The sequence below is a fragment of the Pseudopodoces humilis genome, chromosome 12, assembly GCF_049639895.1.
Source record: "Pseudopodoces humilis isolate 2021_Gansu_Grassland_sample_001 chromosome 12, ASM4963989v1, whole genome shotgun sequence".
NCBI lineage: Eukaryota > Metazoa > Chordata > Aves > Passeriformes > Paridae > Pseudopodoces > Pseudopodoces humilis.
Window position 1 is genome coordinate 12009663 of NC_142211.1, and position 24577 is coordinate 12034239.

At 40.9% G+C, this 24577-nt stretch overlaps 1 protein-coding gene across 1 annotated transcript; it reads left to right on the forward strand.

Annotated features, from left to right (window-relative positions):
* Positions 1–533: 533 nt before the first annotated feature.
* On the forward strand, positions 534–17874 carry LOC148183380 (uncharacterized). Its single transcript, XM_088061458.1, is given in 3 exon segments — positions 534–723; positions 814–1661; positions 17752–17874. Coding segments are annotated over 3 exon segments (1161 nt in total).
* The last annotated feature ends 6703 nt before the right edge of the window (positions 17875–24577 follow it).

The window sequence follows — 24577 nt, forward strand, 5'->3', positions numbered from 1 at the left end:
GGGTGAAGCCCTGGATTTTGAAGCAGAAACCCGAAGTCGCTGGCGGTGGAGACGACGACTTGCCCCAATAATTGATCTCCTAGAACAACTCATAGGAAGAGATAATCTGGGCACACCATCTACAATCAACTGTCAAGAGCTAGTTGCTGCATTGCTAGAAAGGAGGCGCACAGAAATTATTCAGCCAAATTGTGGTTGTAGTGGTTGGCTGACATCTTATGTATATTGTGGGAATTGTTATCAAACATTTTATTCTGAAGACAGTGTAGAACTTTTTTTAGGGTATAATAGGTGTAGAAGACAGCTTTGATATAGCTATTTGAGTTTGTTAAGACAGTGGCTAAATAATTTTGAATTAACTTTTGATCAAGCAGAAGAATTATTTGAAAGTGAAGAAGAGCATAGATTAGCACAAGCCTATGTAAATTTAACACAATTAGTAAAAAGAGCAAAATTTATTGTATTTACTAAAATAGCTGATTCCAAATATCGTATTTTGTGTATGAAGCATTATGAAGAGTATTATGGCGATAATGATAATGAATCTTTGTGTTTTGATGCCGTTTGTAATGAATCAAGAACTAGAAACTCGAGCTAATTTTTGGGTTACATGGGCCAATCGAACTAACAATCCTGTCTTTTGTTTGCACCTGACAGCAGCTATTGATCCTTTTCGCACCTGTTTAGTTGGAGCTCCTGGGTATAACCTTGGCGATTTTAATGGTTGGGCCACCAACAATTGTTCTACTGCTAAAAACACTAGTCATTGTACTACCATGTTATTAGCAAGTTTAACTAAATCTTTGCCATGAGATCCTCAAGAAATAAATTTACTTAGTAGCAAGCGATTCCACCCCAATGAGACTGGATGTGTGAAATTTAGACATTGGAACCTTACTGGTCGTAAAATACTTTGGCTTACCCCAAAACAACCCGAATTAGCAGATGCAACGTTTTTGTGTCGACATCAATCCTATGGCTGGGATAATTCTCATGTTCATATTTTCATAGACGACTCTGCAAAAGCTTTACCCCCGAGAGTTTACCTTATTTGTGGAGATCGTGCATGGCAAGGTATTCCGAGATATGCTCAAGGGGGTCCATGCTATTTAGGTACTTTAGCAATGTTAACATCTAATGCCGATACTTTGAGGTCTCTAAAAGCAAATAAAGTTAAAAGAGATATATCTACTTTGTCTCCTGATTGCGATGATGATGTACCATTATAGAGTCATACCGCACGATTTTTTGGAGCCCTCGTTCCTATGTTTGGTACTGCACATGCTATGTCAGTAGTAGAAAAACTTGCTTGTTGGGCTGTAAAACAATCAAATGTGACCTCTGAAGTGTTGTATCAATTATCTCAAGACATGTCAAGTCTTAGACAAGCAGTGATTCAAAACCGAGCAGCCATAGATTATTTGTTGTTAGCACAAGGAAGAGGATGTGAGGAGATTGAGACAATGTGCTGTTTTAATTTGTCTGATCATAGCGAATCTATACATCAAAAATTACAATGGTTGAAGGATCATGCTGAAAAAATTACTGTTAATCATAGTCCTTTAGATGAATGGCTGGAATCTTGGGGAATTACCTCTTGGATAAAAGAGATCATTAAAACAATTGGTTGGATTTTATTAATTGTTATTATTGTGTTACTTGTAAGCCCATGTTTGATCTGTTGTTTGTCTGGTCGTATATCAGCCATAGCTGATTCTGTTTTTGAAAAAAGAGGGGGAAATGTTGGAGCTTTTGCAGGTGTGCTTGGCTTGCAGCCTCTTTATAAAAGGATGTTGTCTTAATGTAGTGCTAAATAAAGAATGTGGATCAAAAGAGTATATGCCTTGACCCACATCTGAACTACAGAGCATGCTGACCCTAACAGTAGACTGCCAAAGAAAACAAGGCCATAAAATTTTCCTGCTTGTTGAGCAAGAACAAGGATCAAACAAAGGTCTGCAAACATCTGGTGGCTACTTTAAGATAAGGATAGTAGCATGTATAGAAAAGAACGCAAACAATATTATAAATCAGAGCTATAAGTTTGTATGCTATTTTTAGATGCTTGGCTTAAACTATATAAGTAATGCAAGAGCAAGAAATAAAGGTCTCAGTTCCACATCACATTAGTGTGCTGTCTGATTCCTGCCTTAAGACTGGACTTCAACAAAGATCAAGGGGGAAAATATAACCAAGAGGGATGGGCTATTACTGCAGAAGGGACAATAGTCATCCCTTCTCATTTGTTATGGTCACTAGTAAGAGAAGAGCACCAGAAAACACACTGGGGAATAGATGCCCTGTATAGCTCTCTAATTGAAAAGATTACTGCCAGAAATTTATACTCTACTGTCATTCAAGTAACCCGGCAGTGTGACATTTGCCCCCAGACTAAACCTAAAAATACTCCCAAACCAAAACTCGGTCAAATTAGAAAAGGCCATGGGCCTGGACAACAGTGGCAAATTGACTTCACAAAACTCCCAAGGGGAGTATCGATATTTGTTGGTTTTAACAGATACCTTTTCAGGGTGGCCAGAGGCTTTTCCCACCAGAACTGCCAAAGCCCAGGAGGTAACCAAAGTATTGTTACAAGAGGTAATACCACGCTTTGGGGTTCCAGCCACAATATCTTCAGATAGGGGGCCACATTTTATCTCAAAAATAGTACAACATATCAGTCAACATCTGGGGATAGACTGGGAGCTCCATACCCCTTATCGCCCCCAGTCGAGTGTCCAAGTAGAAAAAATGAATCATTTAATTAAACAGCAAATTGTTAGGCTGGGACAAAAAGCTAATTTACCTTGGCCTCAATCTCTCCCACTGGCATTGATGCGGATCCGAACCAAGCCTAGAGCCAAAGAAAAACTAAGTCCCTTTGAAATGCTTTATGAGAGACCATATGGTGTGCAAAAGGGATTGTCTACCCAAGTGGGGGAGGAGAGGCTGACTGCCTATATGATAGCTTTAGGCAAGCAGCTCAAAGCAATTGAGAAACATGTGGCTGGAACCCAGAGCAGAGGGCTGGATGGGCCAGTGCATGACATACAGACTGGAGATTATGTGTATGTTAAGTCTCTTACAGAAAAAACTTTGGAGCCACAGTGGGAAGGACCGTTCCAGGTGCTCCTCACCACCTTCACTGCAGTTAAGACCAAAGAACAAAGTGCCTAGATTCACCATTCTCAAGTGAAGAAAGCTCCAGAAGCCCCTTAGAAAGTAACACTGGGTGACAATGAACTGAAACTAAAACTTACTCGAGCTAAATGAGTACATTGCAGTTGGGAGTATTCCATAATCTAGCTTGCAAAAACCCAGTCAATAGAATCATTCTGTTTGTTTTACTTGTAGCCACAAGTGTAATTCAAGAATTGGAAAGCACCTCTAGCCAGAAAAATGCTGAATGGCCTTGGTCCCAAGCTTTCATTCAATCCACTGGATCCATGGGAAAATACTCTGATATAAGAGATTTCAACCTATCAACTGTGGTTATGAATGAAAACCAGGTATATAAAAAGCGAGAATGGCAAAGACAAAGGTTATGGACCCTTCAAGGGACTATCAGAAAAGTAATCAGGGTAGGATGCCGGATGATTAATGGGACTAACTATGAAAAGGCAGTTCAAATTAGTGTTTCAGCTTCTCCTACGGGCAAGCACTGGGAAGTTTGTGACCGTTTAAGTAAATTGTATTGTTGGTATAATTTTACATTAGTACAAACAGTGGATGTGGTCTGCCTTTGGGGTCATGGTAATAAAGGGCTAACATTCAAATTTAGAATGAAAGCCGTGCCTATTGCAACGAACAAATCAACTGTAACCCAAGCTCAGACCACACCACCTAAAACTGAACCTAAGATTGAACCTAAAATTTATGAAATTGGCCCATATGTAATAAGGAATACAGGACAACAACAACTGTTATTTAACCCAGCGTGGTTTCTCAAGCATATTGAATTACTAATGCAAACTAACATCTCTGAGATTCAGCCAGCCTGCTCCTCTTTCCTAAAGACATCATCAGAGGGCTGGGCAACATAGTTACAAAAGCAGATACATGTTGTAGTTGATAGCCTGAAATGTATCTTTTCCCATCTTTTAGTTGTGATTCTCCCCCCACCCCCAGCTTCTCTTTCTCCTGTTTACCTGGCGTCAAGTTACCATGGTTACTGAAGTTTCTCTCCTCAGCCCCACGGCGAGAAGCCGGATAGAGTAAAGAGAGGACCCCGCTGGCATTTCCAGTTGCTTGAAGTTTCTTTAGCCCAGGAAAGCATGGGGTTGAGAGAAGAGAACCCTTCTTTCCAACACGGAAGTTTGTAACTTTTTCCTGTCCCAGAATGCCTCTAAACTATGGAAGCTGAGAAGGCATGCCTACCTTGCCTTCCCTTTCTTTCCCCCCTGTGTTGCCAGGAAACCAAGCCCCCCCTCTCTCCCCCTCTGCCCCTCTGTACAGAATACTCCTACATCTTTGTGGGCATTTGAAGAAGTTGGTGTCTGTTATTTCTTATCTTGGTGTGTGTAACCTTGATTTGTAGAAAGTTTGTAAGATGTACTAACTGAGAAAAATAATTGGTTCCCTCTCTGATGTTACCTCCCTCCAAAAAACCCTGTTAAAAGAGACCCCCCCCGACCCCAAATCCTTTGTCTCTCGTCCTTTGGATTTCCCTTCACAGAAATAAACTGTGGAATGCAAACCAGAGAGAGAGTCCCCCCCCGATTTCTTTACTCGCTCTATAGACTTGGATTCTTGAAGAAAATCAGTGAACCCCACAAACATATGCTGGCTCGAAACTCGAGTGAAGAGAAACCTCATCACTGAGCTAGCCGGGCCACACTCGAGAAGATCGAGTCAGATGACGCCCAGAACGTGAGGCTGGCCTGTCCCTCAACAAAGGGGACAGAAGAACCACAGAAGGTGAGATTCTGACCACCGCTGGGACGACATCTACCCCAGAAGCGTCTCTTCGCTGTTCTAAGTGGAAGACGTGTTGGGGAGAAAAGCAAGAACCCCTGTGCACCAAGGGGCTGCTTTTGAGAGCGAGACAACGGCACGAGCATTCAGAAGACTGAATTCCCCAAAGGGGGGAAGTGGTGAAGAGGGAGTGGGTGAGAGAAGAGTCCCATCCCAGGTGAAACTTCTGGATGCAGAGCAGTTTGGAGCCGTTGGTGAAATAGCTGCAACGGACAGGTGAGATCACAGAGATGGGTGCAAGACTGTCTGTAGCACAAAGGGGGATTTTTAATCAAGTGATTGGCATTTTGCAAATTGGAGAGAAACCGTTTTCTAAGAAAAAAGTGAAAAAATTAGTGAATTGGGTTTTTTTAAATTTTCCTCAAGTGTCTCCTGCAGATGTAACTTCTGTTTCCTTTTGGAACAGAGTGGGGACAAAATTGACTGAATCTGTGAATGCTGGAGATAGTTCAGCAGAGAAAGTAATCCATTTGTTTATTTTGATTAGACTAACCCTTATTGAAAAAGAAGAAAAAACGTTATCCAATCCTAACCCTGATAACCCTGTTTCTTTACCTCAACCCTGTTACCCTAAGCTGGGGGAGTCCTCTCAGCACCCCTGTTCCAGGAGCTCTGGCCAAGCTGTTGGAAACCTTTCCCTAAAACCCATCCCAGCTCCCTCTCCTACCCCTCTTTACCCTCAATATCCCTCTCCTCTTGTTCCTTGTGGTCTTTTGGGTACACAAAATGGAGGAGACCACATGGTGAGCCTCCCCCCAAGTGTTACACAAAGGGCCCAGGAACTTCAAAATGGTGGCGAGCGCATGGTCAACCCCCAGGTGGCTTCTTCTTCCCACAATCCCTTTGTTGCCCCTCCCCCCCTCAACCCTTTCCTCCCTCAAGACCTCCCCCCTCCTGGTCCTCCAGACCCTCCCTCCTCTGCCTCCGCCCCACCCCTCAGGGGTGTCTCCCTCCCAAGGCACCCCGCCCCTGACCCCTCCTACCCCCCCTGCAACCCCGCCTGCCCTCTCTCTGCTGCTGGCTCCCAGGTCACTCCCTCCAGCTCACACAGTGTGGAGGTGGAGAAGGGAGGGAGTGAAGGGACAAACCAGGAACAGAAGCCTGCCTTCTTTGCAGCACCTGTAACTTATGGGAGGGGAGGAACATTACCAGAATGGAATGCAATGTCATTTTGATTGAAAATGGAATTATGCAAAGCAGCAAAGGAGTTTGGAAAGGAAAGCCAATTTTTTAAAAGTCTTTTAAAGGCAACCCTCTCCTCCAACCAATTGGTCCCCCATGATTTGAAGGATTTGTTTTCCTGCCTTCTATCCCCAGGAGAATATTTGCTCTGGGAAGGGGCTTGGAAAAGATTGTTGAAAACCCTTTTGGGAGAATTACTGAGCAGTGATTTTGAAGCTTTAGATGAAACGGGTAAAATAATTACCATGAATCATTTATGTGGTGAAGGTGATTGGAGCGAACATATTGACCAAGCCCAAAATTTGCCAAAAGGAGTTAGAGAGAAAATAAAGAAGGCTGCAGAGAAAGCATTTTTCAATATTCCTCTTTCTGAATCTGTTGTTCCCTATGCTCAAGTTAAACAATGTTCTGATGAAAGATTTGTAGATTTTGTGAATAGATTAAAGGTACAGATTGAAAGACAAGTGCAGAATACCACCCTGCACTCTGACTTGCTGTTAGAAATGGCTCGAGTGAATGCGAATGAAGCCTGTAAAGCACTGATTTGGGTGCTGCCGAAGGATCCACCACCGACCTTGACAACTTTGATCGAGATGTGTACAGATGTAATCAGCACTTCAGTGCCAAGAACTGAGGATTCCCAGAGAACCCCAGGAAAGATTGCAGCCACAACTGTACCTACTCTGCCATCACCAACCAAGTCGAAGGGACTGTTCACCTGTCATCGGTGTGGACAGCCAGGACATTTTGCAAAGTTCTGCCAAGTGCCATATCCTAACAAGCAAGGGCAGGGAAACCTGGAAAAGGGAGGGGGTCCTCAGAACCAAAAAAACTAGATAAGCAGCGCGAGTCTATTCCGCGCAGAGACACAAGTAGAATAGAAGTCGCAGGGGGAGGGAAAATTGAATGTGATAACACTCTTAAATGTGACGTTTCTCACAGGTCTAACTTCTGCCACTGAAATAACACCAATGGTTGTGAGGTTTGGAAGCCAAAATTACCTCTCAAATTGTTTACTTTGAAAGATCAATTTTTTAGGTCTCGCCACTGGACGGTTGTTTCCGTTGACCCGCTGAGGGAAAAACTGACCCCCGACTTGAATTGTAAGTTTCTTGTTATTGGGGACACAAAAAACACACCCCCAGAGATTGAAATTTCTCCTGTCACTATTTCAGCTGACTTGGATGCACTCATCCTTTTGGCATGGTGCATCAACCCACCATTCTACCTGGCACAAGGGCAGGTAATTGCTCAAGCTATTCCCATTCCATCAGGGATCCCAGTAGACGATGTAGCACCTCAGATCTACTGGGCTCAAGCAGTGGGAGAAAACAAACCCATCATCTCATGCCATTTGAAAAAAGGTAGTGAAGGCATGGGAATGACAGGCATGATAGACACAGGAGCAGATGTGACTGTCATCCCTGAAAGGAGATGGCCACCACAATGGGAACTGCAACCGATGGTTAGCCACATCCAAGGTATAGGGGGAGCCCAATTGGCCAAGATATCAAAGGAACCCATTCAGATTAGAGGACCTGATGGGCAAATAGCATCTATTCGCCCCATTGTCACTGATTTCCAGGTTCCCCTGTGGGGAAGAGATGTCATGTCCCAATGGGGAGTCCGCATTGAAATTCCGAAAACACCTCGGGATTTTTGATTGCGGCCACTGAGAAGCGCCAGACCCAGAAACTAGAATGGACCACAGATTCCCCAATTTGGATACCCCAGTGGCTGCTGAGTAAAGAGAAATTAAAGGCGCTAAACGAGTTAGTAGATGAGCAATTAGCCCAAGGCAATATTGAACCTACTTTTAGCCCTTGGAACTCCCCTGTGTTTGTCATTAAAAAGCCAGGGAAAGACAAGTGGAGATTAGTTCATGATCTGAGAGAAATTAACAAAGTCATTGTAGACATGGGACCTCTTCAACCAGGGATGCCGTCTCCTGCCATGCTTCCTCAAGATTGGGAATTGGCTGTGATTGACATCAAAGATTGCTTTTTCAAAATTCCTCTAGACCCTATCGATGCCCCCAGGTTTGCTTTTTCTGTGCCTTCCCTCAACAGAGAAGCCCCAATGAGAAGGTTTCATTGGAAATCCCTCCCCCAAGGGATGAAAAATTCACCTGTGATTTGCCAATGGTATGTTGCTGCCTTGTTATCCCCTGTGCGAGCTGAGGTGGGGGAAGCCATTATCCTGCATTATATGGATGATGTGCTAGTGTGTGCCCCCCAAGAAAAATTGCTACAGTCCACGCTGGACCGGGTGACCGAAGTTTTAACAACTGCAGGACTCACCCTTCAGGAAGAAAAAGTACAAAAGATGCCTCCTTGGAAATACCTAGGTCTGGAAATCACTGCAAAAACAATTGTTCCTCAAAAATTAGCTTTTAACAGCAATCCCAAAACCTTAGCTGACTTGCACTCTCTGTGTGGAACATTGAATTGGGTTAGGCCTTGGCTAGGCATTGCCACTGATGACCTAGCCCCTCTTTTCAATTTATTGAAAGGGGGAGATGAGCTGAGTGCTCCAAGGACTCTGACTCCAGAAGCCAGGGATGCTTTAGAGAAGGTAAGCAGCATGATGGAGAAGAGACAGGCACATAGATGCCATCCAGAGCTGCCTTTCAAATTTATTGTAATGGGGAAATTGCCACACCTTCAGGGGTTGATTTTTCAGTGGGACAAGGACCAGAAAGACCATTTGATAATCATTGAGTGGGTCTTTCTCAGTCACCATCGGTCCAAAAATATTACAAGGCCACAGGAATTGATGGCCCAGCTGGTTGGAAAGGCCAGGCTGAGAATGAGAGAACTTGCTGGCTGTGATTTTTCATGTATACATTTGCCCCTAAGCCTCTCTGAGGAAGAAACCTCCTCAGTGAAGATGACCAGGGAAATGTTTGAGCACCTCTTGAGGAATCAAGAGACCCTGCAAATTGCTCTGGAGAATTTTACTGGGCAGATTTCAGTTCATGCCCCTGCACACAAATTGTTTAATTCAAAATTTAATTTGGTACCAAAAGATAAGAGGAGTCAGAAGCCCCTTGAAGCTTTGACTGTTTTTACTGATGCTTCTGGAGCATACCGAAGGTCAGTAATGACCTGGAAGGATCCTCAGACACGGCAGTGGGAAACAGATGTTGATTATGTAGAAGGATCCCCTCAAATTGCTGAGTTAGCAGCAGTGGTTAGAGCATTTGAGAGGTTTTCAGAACCATTCAATTTGGTCACTGATTCAGCTTATGTAGCAGGAGTAGTTTCCAGAGCAGAAAATGCAGTCCTCAAGGAGATCTCAAACAGAACTTTGTTTGAATTGCTCTCAAAATTAATTTATGCAGTTTCCCATCGAGAACATCCCTATTTTGTTATGCATACCCGGTCGCACATGGAATTACCTGGTTTCATAGCAGAAGGGAATGACAGAGCTGATTCCCTGGCTGCTGCCCCTGTTGGACTGGCCAGACTCCCTGACCTGTTTCAACAGGCAAAATTAAGCCATGAAATGTTTCATCAGAATGTACCAGGTTTGATTCGACAGTTTAATCTGAAACGAGATCAAGCCAAAGCCATTGTGGCCACATGTCCCCACTGTCAGCGCACAGCTCTGCCATCCCTGGGTGCTGGAGTCAATCCAAGGGGACTTGGAAGCTGTGAAGTATGGCAAACTGATGTAACACACATCCCTGAATTTGGACAGGTAAAATATGTACACGTATCCATTGATACCTTCTTGGGAGCAATTTTTGCCTCGGCCCATGCAGGAGAAAAAGGTGTGCATGCCACAAAGCACCTGTTGCAAGCTTTTTCTGTACTAGGAATCCCTAAAGAAATTAAAACAGATAATGGACCAGCATATATTTCCAAAGTGTTTAAGGAATTTTTGCAGGAATGGGGAGTGAGACACAAGACAGGAATCCCCCACTCTTCAACAGGTCAAGCAATAGTAGAGAGAGCACACCAGTCACTCAAAAGAGTTTTGAAAAATCAATGGAAAGACAAAGTAAAGTTAACACCACAGGAAAGATTATGCAAAGCCCTGTTCACTCTCAATTTTTTAAACTGTTCTATGGAAGATCAAAACCCCCCAGTGGTTAAGCATTTCTCCCCTCATGGCAAACACAAGCTCAAAGAACATCCACCAGTGCTGATGAGAGACCCTGAAAGTGGAAAAATTGAAGGTCCTTACAAATTAGTGACATGGGGAAGAGGATACGCTTGTGTATCAACACCCCTGGGTTTGCGGTGGGTCCCACAGAGGTGGGTAAAACCGTACATTGAAAAACATCCCACAAGACCCCCCGATATTTCAGTAGCAGAAGTTCAAAGAACAAACAGGTATTTGGGTGGAGAAGGAAATCCAGATTCTCCATTCTACCCTGACTTTCCACTGTTGAATCTGTTTATTGATGAATTTAGCTAATGGTTTTTGTTCCTTGTTTATCTGTATTTTAGGAAGAAACCATCCTCAGTATGACAGTTTTGTAGACATTTTCTCAGGATGGGGATTTTTGAGATGGCTGTCTTCTGTTTTCTGGACTGTTTTAGGGTTTTCTGTAATTGTTGTTGTTCTTTTGATTATGTTTTTTGTTTTGTAACGTTGGTGTGTTACCACCACCACCAAGTTAATTTCTCCTGCACCTCAGATAAATGCTGTGGAATTCCCAAATCCCAATACACCCCAAACCCCTTCCCCTTGGTTTGAAGAAGTAAAATCAAATTCCCTTCCTTCTTTTGGAAAAAATTAGGGGGAGATGTTGTAGTTGATAGCCTGAAATGTATCTTTTCCCATCTTTTAGTTGTGATTCTCCCCCCACCCCCAGCTTCTCTTTCTCCTGTTTACCTGGTGTCAAGTTACCATGGTTACTGAAGTTTCTCTCCTCAGCCCCACGGCGAGAAGCCGGATAGAGTAAAGAGAGGACCCCGCTGGCATTTCCAGTTGCTTGAAGTTTCTTTAGCCCAGGAAAGCACGGGGTTGAGAGAAGAGAACCCTTCTTTCCAACACGGAAGTTTGTAACTTTTTCCTGTCCCAGAATGCCTCTAAACTATGGAAGCTGAGAAGGCATGCCTACCTTGCCTTCCCTTTCTTTCCCCCCTGTGTTGCCAGGAAACCAAGCCCCCCCTCTCTCCCCCTCTGCCCCTCTGTACAGAATACTCCTACATCTTTGTGGGCATTTGAAGAAGTTGGTGTCTGTTATTTCTTATCTTGGTGTGTGTAACCTTGATTTGTAGAAAGTTTGTAAGATGTACTAACTGAGAAAAATAATTGGTTCCCTCTCTGATGTTCCCTCCCTCCGAAAAACCCTGTTAAAAGAGACCCCCCCAGACCCCAAATCCTTTGTCTCTCGTCCTTTGGATTTCCCTTCACAGAAATAAACTGTGGAATGCAAACCAGAGAGAGAGTCCCCCCCCCGATTTCTTTACTCGCTCTATAGACTTGGATTCTTGAAGAAAATCAGTGAACCCCACAAACATATGCTGGCTCGAAACTCGAGTGAAGAGAAACCTCATCACTGAGCTAGCCGGGCCACACTCGAGAAGATCGAGTCAGATACACTTCAGGGGCAGAATGAGAAGAGACTTAACTAAAATATTAAGAACAGGGTTGGGGGTATGTAAGAGACAGTCTGAAGATTCCCTCATCTGTCTCACAACCGTCTCGAGGACAGAGACTGAGACCCTGAATATCACAAGGGACTTGGTTTGGGGGTTTGGGCCTAGCTGAGATGGATGTTTGCTAAGTGATTGTTTGCAGGTGGTTGCACGGTACACTGCCCTCGTTCCTGCTGGTGAGCAGAGGCTTGTGTGTGGTACCCTGCGCAATGGGTTTCCATGACAAATTGCCCTTGTTCCTGCTGGTGAGCAAAGACTTGAAAGACATGGATCGCTCTGTACCCTACACCTGCTCCCCACGCAATGGAATTCATCACAATGATCATCAATCTCATCTGGTTTTGGCCCTGCGCCCCTTGCTTTGCAAAAGACTATAAAATAATACCCCAAACTTACCTTCCTTTGAGATCTCCCCAACAGACAGAAGACTCTGCATCGTTGGACGGCTGAGTGGACTTCAACGTTGGTAGCTATAATCCCCTTACTCTCTTTTCCTTATGCTTTGCTTTCTCCTCTTTTCTCTCTATCGCATATTAGTGCTGATGAGCACTCAATAAAGTGTGTTTTGCTGTTTAAGTCCTTGGTTTGCTGATAATCTTTTGTGCTTTAAGACCAACTAAAAGAACCACATCACAAATCCCCCCTTGCGGATCGTGACAGGGTATTAAATGGAATTGATTCAGAAATATTAATGAATAAATTAGCCACTGCCACAAGTGATTTGACGAAACTAAAACAGCCCCTACAATCCTCTTTATTAGCACTAGGAACTAACCAACGGGAAGTTTCTAAAATATTACCAAGGTGGAAGGAGGCTGGGGACCAGGACCACAAGCTAATAATAAAAGCACTAAATATTGCCCAAAACAATGTGTCATTAGCCCTCAGCTGCGTACAGGCACAATTAATACAATCAATAGTCGCTTCAGTAATAAGAGAAGGAAGTGAAGGTGCTTTTCCAATTGAAATTTGGAAAATTGTCTGGGACAATGCAAACAATTTAGAAAGAAAACTTCAGTCTTGGTGGACTCTGGTAAATTTTACTTATGACCCTACCACCGAAACAGATACTGCTTTCGTGCTGACTATTATTGCATTAGGATTGAATCATGAAGGGACAGTGCTCTACCCCTCGGAGCATAGAGCATGGGCCCAGATGATGAATGGGAGGTGGCCAACTGTGAATTTGGAATCTTGTGTTACCGGGTGTCATGGGGTGGCTTTACCTTTAAGGTGGCTTTGAGAGCTGGGGAAGTTGGAGGCTGCTGGTGGCTGATGGGAGTTTTTTCTCCTGACCAATTATCAGTCATTTCTAAAATTGACAGCAGTCTTGACCATTAGAAAGTGAATTCAACCTGTGAACACCCCCTTAAGAAGTACAGACAGAGTTCTCTTGTCCTCTTTTGTTTCCGGCTTTTGAGAAGGTAACAAGGCCTTGTCTATCCTACTCTTCCCCCCCCCCCCCTCGGCCGGATAAGGCCGCAGAGGACGAAAGGGGAGGGGGGGGAGGAAAAGAAAGCAGAGCTGCTCAGTTTTTGCTGCTAGACTGAAACCTGACACCATGAACTCTTGCAGCTTTTCTAAAGCTTTTAATTCTTTTACTACCTGGATAAAATGTACAGATTACTCCTTTTTCTCAGAAAGACAGAGAACGAGAGAGACAATCAACATAAAGAAGACATCATAAAACTACCAAAAACAGTGAGGAAAAGAGTTAAGTTTAAATGGGAAAGAGAGAATAAGGAGGTGCTTTACAGCTGAAATATCTTTCTGTTAAAGCTATGGAGATGGACAATAGTAGTTTAAAAAGACTCCTTTAATTCATGACAGAGTATTAAGAGGAATAGAGTGTTCAAAGTGTGGACTTTTGAGAAAAAGAGAGAGTAATTGTGATACTGTGAGTTGCTGGAAATGAGTAGAGTGAAGATTTTGAAGCCTTGGGGGGCAAAGAGAAAACTGTTTTCCAGGAAAGCTCACAGAGACAGATGAAGAAGACTTCTGCCTTTGAATAACTCATCCTTAAAATGGCATCCCTAGACTCATGGCCCATACACACCTCAGAGTGATGTGAAATGAGAGGAGTGAACTCTGATGACAGATTTCCGGGCAGCTGGCATTGGAGAAATAGAAAACTATAACAAAAAATAGTTTTCTTGTGAGAAACTCCATAGATTGGCAGAAAAAAACTTCTGTTTCTCTGCAAAGACTGATGAAAAGACTGTAGCAAGAATTGAGACCGTTTTTAACCACCAAAGTTCTAAAAGTTTTTTGTCTCTATGTTGTCATGTGTACAAAGAAATGGTCAAGTAGTGAGAGATAAAAGGGTTTTCTGGAAGTTTATTCTGGTGTTCTTATTCTTGTAGTTTGTTAATAAACTTTCTTTTTTCCTTTTTAAGTTTTAAGCCTGTTTTGCTCTTGCTCTAATCCATATCTCACAGCAAGAAATAAGTAATTTTTTAGTTACTGGTTTAAAACCACGACACCGGGGAACAACAAGGGTCTATCTGTGAGGCTAACACGATTGGTGCACAGGACATATGTTTAGACACTGAGCAAAGCATCTGCCACTTTGATATTCATCTTGATACTAGTCAGAAGAGTGTGCTTCTATATATTGGCCTAAGCTGTGTATGTCTAAGAACTGCGTGTGTTTCTGTAAAAATAGATGATAACAATGTAACTTTGCCTATTAAGAACCATTCTAATTTTTGTATTTGTAATTTTGTTAAAATTGTAGGGTGTGATTTTTTATATTCGGCACTGGTTACATCCCATCAGTTGATAAGATCTAACTATACAATATACCATAAATTATCACCTACACCCATTGGAATGAACCTGACATTAGTAAGACAGCTAATGAACCACCAAGACTTGGCAAGAATCCTGGAAGAGATCCAGGAAAACGGGCAAAAGACTCTGATTACTGTCTATCATGATATAAAAAAAATAAGCAAAGTATTACAAAGGGTAAACCAAGACACAAATCATCACTGGTGGGATGCACTCTTTGGATGGTCACCAACTGCAACTGGAATTTTGAACACACTTTGCCACCCTATCATTGTAATACTGGCATTAGTAGGTGTAAGTCTGGTGCTATTGATTGTAATGCTTGTTTGGAACTGGAGGATGTTAAAACGGATGGCAGTACTAACTTCCCTAGCAGCAGCATATGGTAATGCAATGAGGGATACATACAGAAGAGAGCAAGCTGTAAAGGTAGACTGAAAAAGAAAAGGCATTAGTATTGCTAAGTAAAAGAATTTACTGATTTTCTAGAAAAGGGGGGACTGAAACAGAGAAATTAAGAATTAGGAAATAAACATAAAGAAATGCTTGACTAAAAGGGGGGTTTGACAAAAACCATACCCTGACACCCTGATCCACAAGAACGAGAAAAGGGTCAGACGATAAGATAAGATAAGATAAGATAAGATAAGATAAGATAAGATAAGATAAGATAAGATAAGATAAGATAAGATAAGATAAGATGAGATGCTAGAATACACAAACAAGATGCAAAGACAAAGGCACCACAGGATAAAGAGGATTCCTCGGACCCTAAGCCGGAAGGAACGGATTTAAAATCCCAAAAGGCAGCCAAAGGACTGAAAGGGGCATGGAGCTAATTGTAATATGAAGTGAAGACAGGCGGGGTTAAGAAATGAATATGTATTAGGCGTATTGTGTAAACCTAGTCTGTAAAAGATAAAAAGAGAAAACCAAATCAAAAAAGTGTGCATGCTTTTCCGAAGAGATATCCCCCATGCACCTCAGCACTGAATAAATTCATACCCACTCTTATAATTACTCTGCGAGTTATAGAGTTCTTTTTCTATCCGCATATCACAGGCTGCTTACTTATGTCAAGCAAACAGATGCATAAGGTACTTTTTTAAAAAAATGTAGTCCTATAGCATGTTGTTATTGTTTAAAATACACATGCTTACTTCTATTATCAAAAGAGAGTGATACTGATCTAACAGTCTTGAGACTTTTAAAGAAGTTTTAACTATGAAAGGAGTCCAGAAGTTTTTCTTGTTTTGGCATTGGCAACTTAGGAAACTGCATATACCGCAACTTTGGGAGAATGTTCCTAGAAAGAATGGAACTCCTAAAGTTACCATGGAGCTACAGGAAGTGGTGTACTAAAGGTATAGCCAGTTACCAGTGATTGTTATACCAATTAGGAATGATATTGTTCATCTTTCATGAACATATCTTTGGTAAAGATAGTTGAAATTTTGATAATGTAGAGTGAGTCATGCTGACATATCAGTAATACTGATTTGGCTGTCTTAAGTTTACCCTAACTAATATTTTTTTGCCTGATGAACTTGTGTAGTTCTGTAAACTTTTGAACTCCCTTTTTCCTAACCATTTGACTTTCATGGAAGTTTTTAAGTAACATAAATTTGACATAAGTTGTGGATTCATCAGATTCTTTGGGATGACTTTAATGTTCTGCTATATGCCTTACCTAATATCTTGCAGCACAAAAGACAAAGGACATCAGTGTTAAGATGGGAGGTAGGGGAGATTCTCAAACCAGAACTGATAGAATTTCCCTTGAGGAGGAACCCAACATAGGATATGAGCTTCTTACTTTTTTTTTTAATCTTCGATAAAGCTTTGTGCTGACAAAATCATAAGTAAAATTTTGATAAAGCACTTAACCACTGGTGTGTCTAGGACTGTGAGCTGTAGCCTCTTACATCACTACTTAGATATGGACCTCTATTTTTAGTCTATAATGAAAAACTACTGTCTTGAACAATTATCTTCTTAAGGTAGAATAAGGAACTCTTTGGGATCCCAGAAAGAGACCAGTAATGCTGACTCTCTTATGAAGAATATCTAAAGATATTCTTACTGAAAAGCAGCAGTCCAGGTACAGACTGGCCGCAGACAGTGGATCTGTATTCCAGCAATCAATATGATCCAAATTGGCTAATAATCTACATGAAGTAAAAGAAGTCTGGAAAACTGAACTATCATTGAAGCAGATAAAGGTTTGAAGTAAACAGTTTATTCAGACTGACTTCATCTAAAGTGTATAGTTTTTAGGAGCCTGTCACTGAAACTAAAATACTGTAAGAGTAGGTACTGGAGAGGGTAAGCTACATTTTGTTAATAATGTGCCTAGTAGTCATCAAATGCCTTGAAAGATCTTATCATATTGTAACTGAAAGTCAGGAATAAAACTCTCTAACACTCTAATTTCAATATTAGAAAGAGGCATTACTTTATTTTGGCACCAGACATGCAGGGGATATCACCTCCTATCACACATACCACAGGTATCTAACAGACTATGTAACTAATGCATATTCATTACATTTTCTGAAACTCATACATATATGCTAAACATTCTTGCAAATTCATTTTCATATTTAAATCACTTCTCAGAGCTTATTTACATTAGAGTAGGGAGTCTTTTGAGGGTCTCTGTTGGTCATTTCGGGAACATCCCATTTCTCAAATTATCCTTTTCCAGTCACATGCCTACAAAAAAGTTTCTTTTCTTTGAATGCATCCCAGCAATGTGGTCTGGCCAAGATATACCTTCTTATCAACATTGCTCAGGCCCACAGTCTTTAGGGCTAAGATAACCACTTGCACATATTAAAACAGGACTAAGCACTGTCGGTTAAAGCTAAAGGAATTCACAAGACTTAGACACTCTTTGTTACAATTAAAGATTTTCCCAACAATATGTCGATGATAAGATGTTTGGTTAGTAAGCCGCTTCAAACAGCATGAATCTATTCTCCTGGGTGTCAAATAATTCATATGCATTCTAGCCTTCGGTATAGTCACTCCTTAGTGGTAACTGAATATTTTAGAGGGATTTTTACTCAAGATTTCTGTGTGCCTTATGCAAGTATATTCATACCTCTGTAGAGATCAGAGTTTCTTCACTTCTGAGATACCACTTTTAAACTGCACTGGGGCCAATGCTCTGGGTATGCGGTAGCCATTCTTCCACCCGGGGGAATGCGACACGCCTGCGCAGGAGCCACGGCGCCTGACAGCAGCTGAGCACATGCGCGGGACTGGGGATCGCGAAGCTGTGTGGAAGGAGGCGGTTCCGTCGTAACGGGAAGGGTGGTGCGCTGTGGCGGCGCCTGTTTCTCTGTTACGTCTCGGCGGCTGAGGCTGGGTCCGCTCAGGGCCGTGGCAGCGTCGTGATGATGGCGTACTTCGTGGAGAGCTTCTGGGTAGGGAAGTGCCGCGGGCCGGTTCCCCTGTGTCGTGAATCGGACAGGGAGGGCACGCTGCGGTGCAGCACAGTGCAGAGCAGCCGCCGTACTTTTCGCAGGAGCAACCTCGACTCCTACGTCACCTTGGGGACTGGGCTTGGGCCTTACCGCGGGGAGTGCGATGGAGGGATGGGGGTTGCTGTTCTCTCCGCGGCCTTCTGCCTTCTTCGCCTGCCGCGCCTAGCCTTTCCTCGGCCAGGCTGGGCCGTGGGGGAAGCGCCCTGCCCCGCGCAGTGCTCAAGGGCCCATTAAGGAGAAACTATGGGGGAGAGGGTTTGCTGGTCCAAGAGATGTGCAGATACGAGCAGGACAGCATTCGCTAGGGGGTCTTAACACTTGCAGCCACTGGTGCATAGATGGGGCTTCTACTGCAGACTGATCTCTCTTCGTTGTCTCCCACACAATGCAGTTGTTTGGGGGAACGACATTAACCGTAACAACTTACACAGTTATTTCATGTCAAAGCAAAACTGCGTCTCGGAAGTTTATACTTCTGTACCGACAACTCAGTTGTAGCTGCATGACAGAAGGTACAGTCTGAACAGCAGCCAACTAGAGAAACTACACTTTCCATTCTGTTTTAGAAACATAATTTGTCAGTAATTTCTGTGCAAATATTTATACTTTTAATTGGATAGTTATACATGGAGGAAAAACAACATCTGGATTTGGATTATTGATTCTTGCATGAAATGAAACTTGTTTTCGTTGTGACTATCTGGTTTGAAGCATTAAAGTAAGTGTTCTTGTAAGCAAATTCCATTATACATAGCTAGGTTTTGTCAATTTGAGTACACTCATACTGGTACAGTATTCATTGACTTACAGTTTTATTAGCACTACTTGGGAAGTGTTGCATAAGCTTTGACATAAATTTGATTTTAAATTTTTTTTAAACTGACTGGTGCAGGCACACATTAATTGTGAGTCTATTAAAATGCTTCAGGTCAACCAAAATAAACCACTTCTAAGCCAGTCAGTATAATTGTTTTAGTTTTTGTAAGTTCTATATATAGCTGAGATTGGTCTCTCTGTAATGCTGTACATGGTAAGTCTGAACATTCTAGGATATAAAAATATGTGTTTAAATTGTTTTTGATTAATTATTTTTATTTTATCTTTTTAATTGCTGGTGTTATCTGTAGATTTTTAGGAAATGGTTGTGAGGAAGATTCCTTTCTTTTCAAGTTCTTTTGAAACATGTGGCTGTGTCCAGGGTTAATTATTGTGAAGATGCTCACTCTAATAAGACACATTCTCATATGCGTTTATGTGATATGAATGATAATGAAACTTGCCATGTTTCCACCTGGAGTTCCATTCACATGTTTACACAGTTCTACTCTTCTGCTTGGCATACAGTTGGATGCTCTGTTTCAAGGGAGCTGTTGTGCAATATTTGCTCAGTCTCTTCCCTTTGTGTGTGTATTTAACATGAGTTGGCAATGTTTCATTTTTTTGTTCATAAGAAATATTTTTAATTATCTAGATATAGATAAAATATCTGTTCTTCATATGCACAGGATTTCTATGAAGATTATTTTTATTTAAATTATTGAAGCTGGAAGAAGAAAATTGAAATTGCCAAGTTGCTTTCGTGTTCAATCTCCTCAAAACATTCAGAACTGAAGATATGTTGCCAGTATAAACATCAGGTGACTATTTTTTTTAAAAAAAATTGATGCTCTCAATTTTATGTAGCTCTTTTAGACAATTGGTCATTGAAAATTACTGTTAGCTAGCTTTCAAAAATATAACACCATATATTAATCAGAGGAATATTTTCATGTATGCAGGGTCAATTAAATAATTGCCTAGGTGGAATGTATGAAACACATGTTACTTATTTGAAACTGCAGCAAGCAGCAACAGTTTTAAACAAAATGACAGTGATATTTATCAGAGCATCTAAAATGAGTTTAAATTTACCTGGAGTTAGGTGAATGTAAAGAAGCTGACAATACAAATGAACAAACTATAATGACTAGTATATGTCTTTATGTTTGTGAGTACAGAGAAGATTTGTTTTGGTTGATATTTGAAACTTTCATTTTAAAATCACAGGAATGTACACCCAGTTTCTATTGATCTGTTGCACTAAAATTTGTAAATAATTATTAAATAGAGTATCTTTTAAGCAGCATAAATCAAATCTTGTAGTTGTTGAAAAGTTGTACCTAGTTACAACAAATACTTTATTTCACCTATATGAGAGAGTTGTGCATATTGGTGCAACTCTGGAACAACTCTAGAATTTTCTTGATACAGACAAACTTTTTTTGCCAAAAGGACTTCTATACCATTATCACTTATCTGTATTAGTCTTCTTGCATGCATGATCTGTTGGCCAGGGGTGTGTGGGGTTGTTTTTTTTTTTCATTCTGCTATCTGACAGAATAGTATGGGTAGTACTTTTAAGTGTAAATCTAGCTGTAGGACAGCTTCTCTGGAGCTGACCAAAACACGAGTCAAAGGATACAATTTTTTCAATTCCTCACCCCAGAAATTGAAGCAAGAAACAATTTCCCACATTCATTCTTTTCTAGGCTTTTTCCATTTAGAGTTTATCTAACAAGAGGGGATGGATTTTTTTGGTCATATTTAATTGTTATATAATTTTTGCTGTAGGCAGTTGTAAGGTTTATCTAGGGTTTGGAAACTTAATTAGGAGATGATCCAGTTTTCATTTTATGACAATTTGAAGTAAATTAAGAACCTAAACTTTTTATGGTTGATTGCCACTTCCAAATGTTGCAGTTGGAATACTTGTCTGCCTGTTTCCTGGAGAATAAGTTGTGGGCTTGGTAGGCTATTTTAAAAAGAGGATTAAGCAGGTTATTACTTAAATTATTTATAATCAAAATTATAGGTTTTTCTTAGTCTGATTTATTCAGTGTAATGTGCTTATATGGTCATGTTTAAAAGGTTGAATAAAGATGATTGTGAATGTTTAACCACTGCTAATGCACATTATAAAAGCATAGGTTGAAATTATGGTAATTCAATTATTGTCAAATGCTTCTTTACTTGCTGAACTGTCTGAACTTCTTTCATCAAGCTTTTGCAGTTTGACCAAAGACCAAGGGCCACAAACCTGATCAGAGAGCTGGAACACTTCTGTTATGGACACAGGCTGAAAGTTGGAGCTGTTCAGCCTGGAGACAGCTCTGGGGAGACCTTAGAGCACCTTTCAGTGCCTAAAGAGGCTCCAAGAGAGCTGGAGAGGGACTTTTCACAAAGGCCTGTAGTTACAGAACAAGGGGGAATAGCTTCACACTACCAGAGGGGCAGGTTTAGATTAGCTATTAGGAAGAAATATTTTACTGTGAATATGGTGAGGCCCTGGTACAGGTTGCCTGGAGAAGTTGTGGATGCCCCATCCCTGGAAGTGTTCAAAGCCAGGTTGGATGGGGCTCTGAGCAACCTGGTCTAAGGGAAGGTGTCCCTGCCCATGGCAAGGAGTTAAAACTAGATGATCTTCAAGATCCCTTTCAACCTAAACCGTTCTGTGATTTCATGAAAATAAAAATGTGTTTGAGAACTTCATGTTCCTTTTATTGTTTCATCTACACTGGTTTTTTTTTCTGTGCAGTCAGTATTTGCAGCTGCCCTCTTCTTGCTTTTCACACTACCTCAATAAGTAGTATGTATCTAACCACTCATGGGACTTATAGAATCACCTTAATAGTTGAGAAGCACTTGTTTACATTGGGTAAAAAGAGGGTGGTATAATAGAGAGTATTAGCTTTTTACACTAAAAGATGTTAATGCTGAATGGTTTTGGTCTCAAGTATACTGAACTTATGCAATTAAATTAGAAACATGGGGAATAAATACTGCTACAGATTGCCCATAAATTTCTGGCTATTTTACCAAATATAAGTTTTAAATTCAGTATCATCTTTTCTATCCAACACTAACTTATTCTTAAAATTTTCCAAAATCTTTTAAGTAGTTTAGTAAAACAGAGTTTCTGTAATCTGTTTCCTGTTACAGAGGTCATGGAAATGCTGAACTCTGACTTCACAGTTGCTGACAGGGTTACTTTCATTTCCATGAGATTATTGCAGCTACTTCTCAATGAAGGAAAACGGAAGGACTGTCTGCCCCCTTTTTTCATGACAATTTATTTTGTATGCCAAGTTGGTCAGTAATGCCTTATTGTAGGTTTATGCAAGTGAAATGTTTACTTGTATTTTAAGTAATTTCCTCTTATTTGCTGTCAGATGTCTTTACTATATTTACAGAAGAGCTCTCTTATAGCAGTGTAAAAGGGTAAACCTCAGTAGGAGCACTAGTTTCTGAAGAGAGTTTTGTTAGCTCGAGGGAAAAAGGAGAAAATTGCTAATGAACTTCAAAGTAATTATATGGAACCTATATGGGGAAGGAACTGCTTACACTTTGCATTTTCACACAGTTTTACAGTTGTTTTCTGTTGAGTAATGATGAGATCATCCTCAACAGATGGCATTTTCCTCCTGAAATGATATCCAGAATGGTCTTTCAAACTGATGTGGATGTCTGTTGTATATAACCTGATATTATAAATTATAAAAGAGATTCCTTTTTCTCTAAGAGCCAACTTCTAGAAGGATCTTCATGTGACTTCTCTGTGTGTCTGTCATAGCAGTGGATGGTAACTGCTTCTGAATGGGAGTGGAAGGTCTCATCTCTGCTATCTGCTGCATATATTGTTAAGAAAATATCACAACTGGCTTGTGCAGACTGAGGAGAGAGGCTAGCATGGGAAGTATAGAATTCCAAGTGTAATTATTCATGCGCATGAGGTGTCCCATTCAGATTGGGGCACCCTGAATGCAGTTTTACATAGAGTTCTTATACCTTTCAAGTGTTTAGGTACATTATGATTACAATTTGACTAATCCCTACTTAACATGCTACTGTTTTGAAAAGCAACTCTAATTAAATGGCATCATCATCCACCTGCTTCTTTCTTGATCTTGAAGTCCCTGGAGTTAGTCTACTACAGTTACTTATCTCTCATGACAGATAAGGGGAGGGTATCATAGAGGTGTTGGAGGAGCTGGGATTGCTGTTATGATCTGGGTAGTCCAGGAGCTACCCTTTATTCTTGACAGCGGAGGCTGTCATGCTCCTCCTTGCAATGACCTGAGGCCTTTTAGTCGTGCTTACTTAACTGTGACTGTGGAGTATACAATGTAAACTATATATATATATATATATATCTTAAGAAAGTTCATACAATTTCATCCTATAAAGACTAATTGGTGCAGTAGTTGGGGAAATTTTTCCTAACGTTATTTATTTTTAAGTAGGATGATACTGGACTTTTTGTGGCCCCAGCTATTACTGTTGCTATCAGGAAGAAACAGATAAAAACAATGAAGAAAAGTTAGCTAGACATAAAACTTGCGTGTACAGAATTTCATACAATATGTATAGGGAGGGGTAGTGTCGAGGAAAAACAACCAAAATGGAAACAGTGGTGATGGCTGATGTGCATGTAAATGATAGATTGTTTTTTGCAACTTACTTTTTTCCTCTTAGCTGCAGCATGCATCTCTGTCTTTATCCTAGTCTTAAATCTGCTGCTTGGTGTACAAATTGTTTGAGCTACTCTTCATGAAATTAACTACTAAATGATGTAGTTGTGGATAGGCCATATGGCAGAAAAACGTATGCTCTCTACACTGAGATACCATACTTTGACATAGGTACATGTTTTCAAACATGAGCAGAAGATAATTTATAGAATTGTCATCAGATTAATCATCAGTACTCCTGATCGTATAACTTGTAAATAACTGAACAGTTTTGAAATCTAGATGTTTGTAATCATAGGTGGAGTCTGATATTGGTAAGTGTGAAAAACGAGGTTCACATAATTTTTATAGAATTTAAAAGTTTAATAAAAAAGGCAATTAGGAGAAAAAAATAAAGTACACAGATACGATCGGGTGTCTCTGCATTCAGCCAAGAGAGCACACCTTACTAACAAAAGATTGTCCCTTAAAAACAGAACCCTACTACATATCCATAAATTCTCATACATATTCATACATTCTTCTTAGGATCTTTGGTGTTCTGTTTAGTTTTCTCTTGCCCCCCTCCCAATAGATCAATCCTCTTGGTGCCATCGAGATTTACATTCCCTGATACCAGAAATGCAGTAAATTCCTCCCCCCAGAGTTCTGGTCACTGCTGTCTTCATCTGGATAAGATAGTTTACAAAAGGAAAAAAAAGGGTCTCCAGCTATCTTTTTCAGTCTTTGGGTTATACAAACAAAAGTAGTTTTTGTTTTAATGCTATGTCATAGCTTAACATACATGTATTATACCACTATTTCTAAGTTTCATTAATAACAGAAATAAAAAGACTATATTATTACAGCTAAATTTTCTAATCTTATGCATATAATATTCATTATAATACTTGTGAAAAGCCAATAATATGATATGCATTTATAACAGTAAGTGTCCTGGTTTTGGGCAAATTTGGGAGAGAACCTCCAAATGGGGTCCCCTCAGAAAGCAAATCCAAGCGGCCCCTCCCCCCAA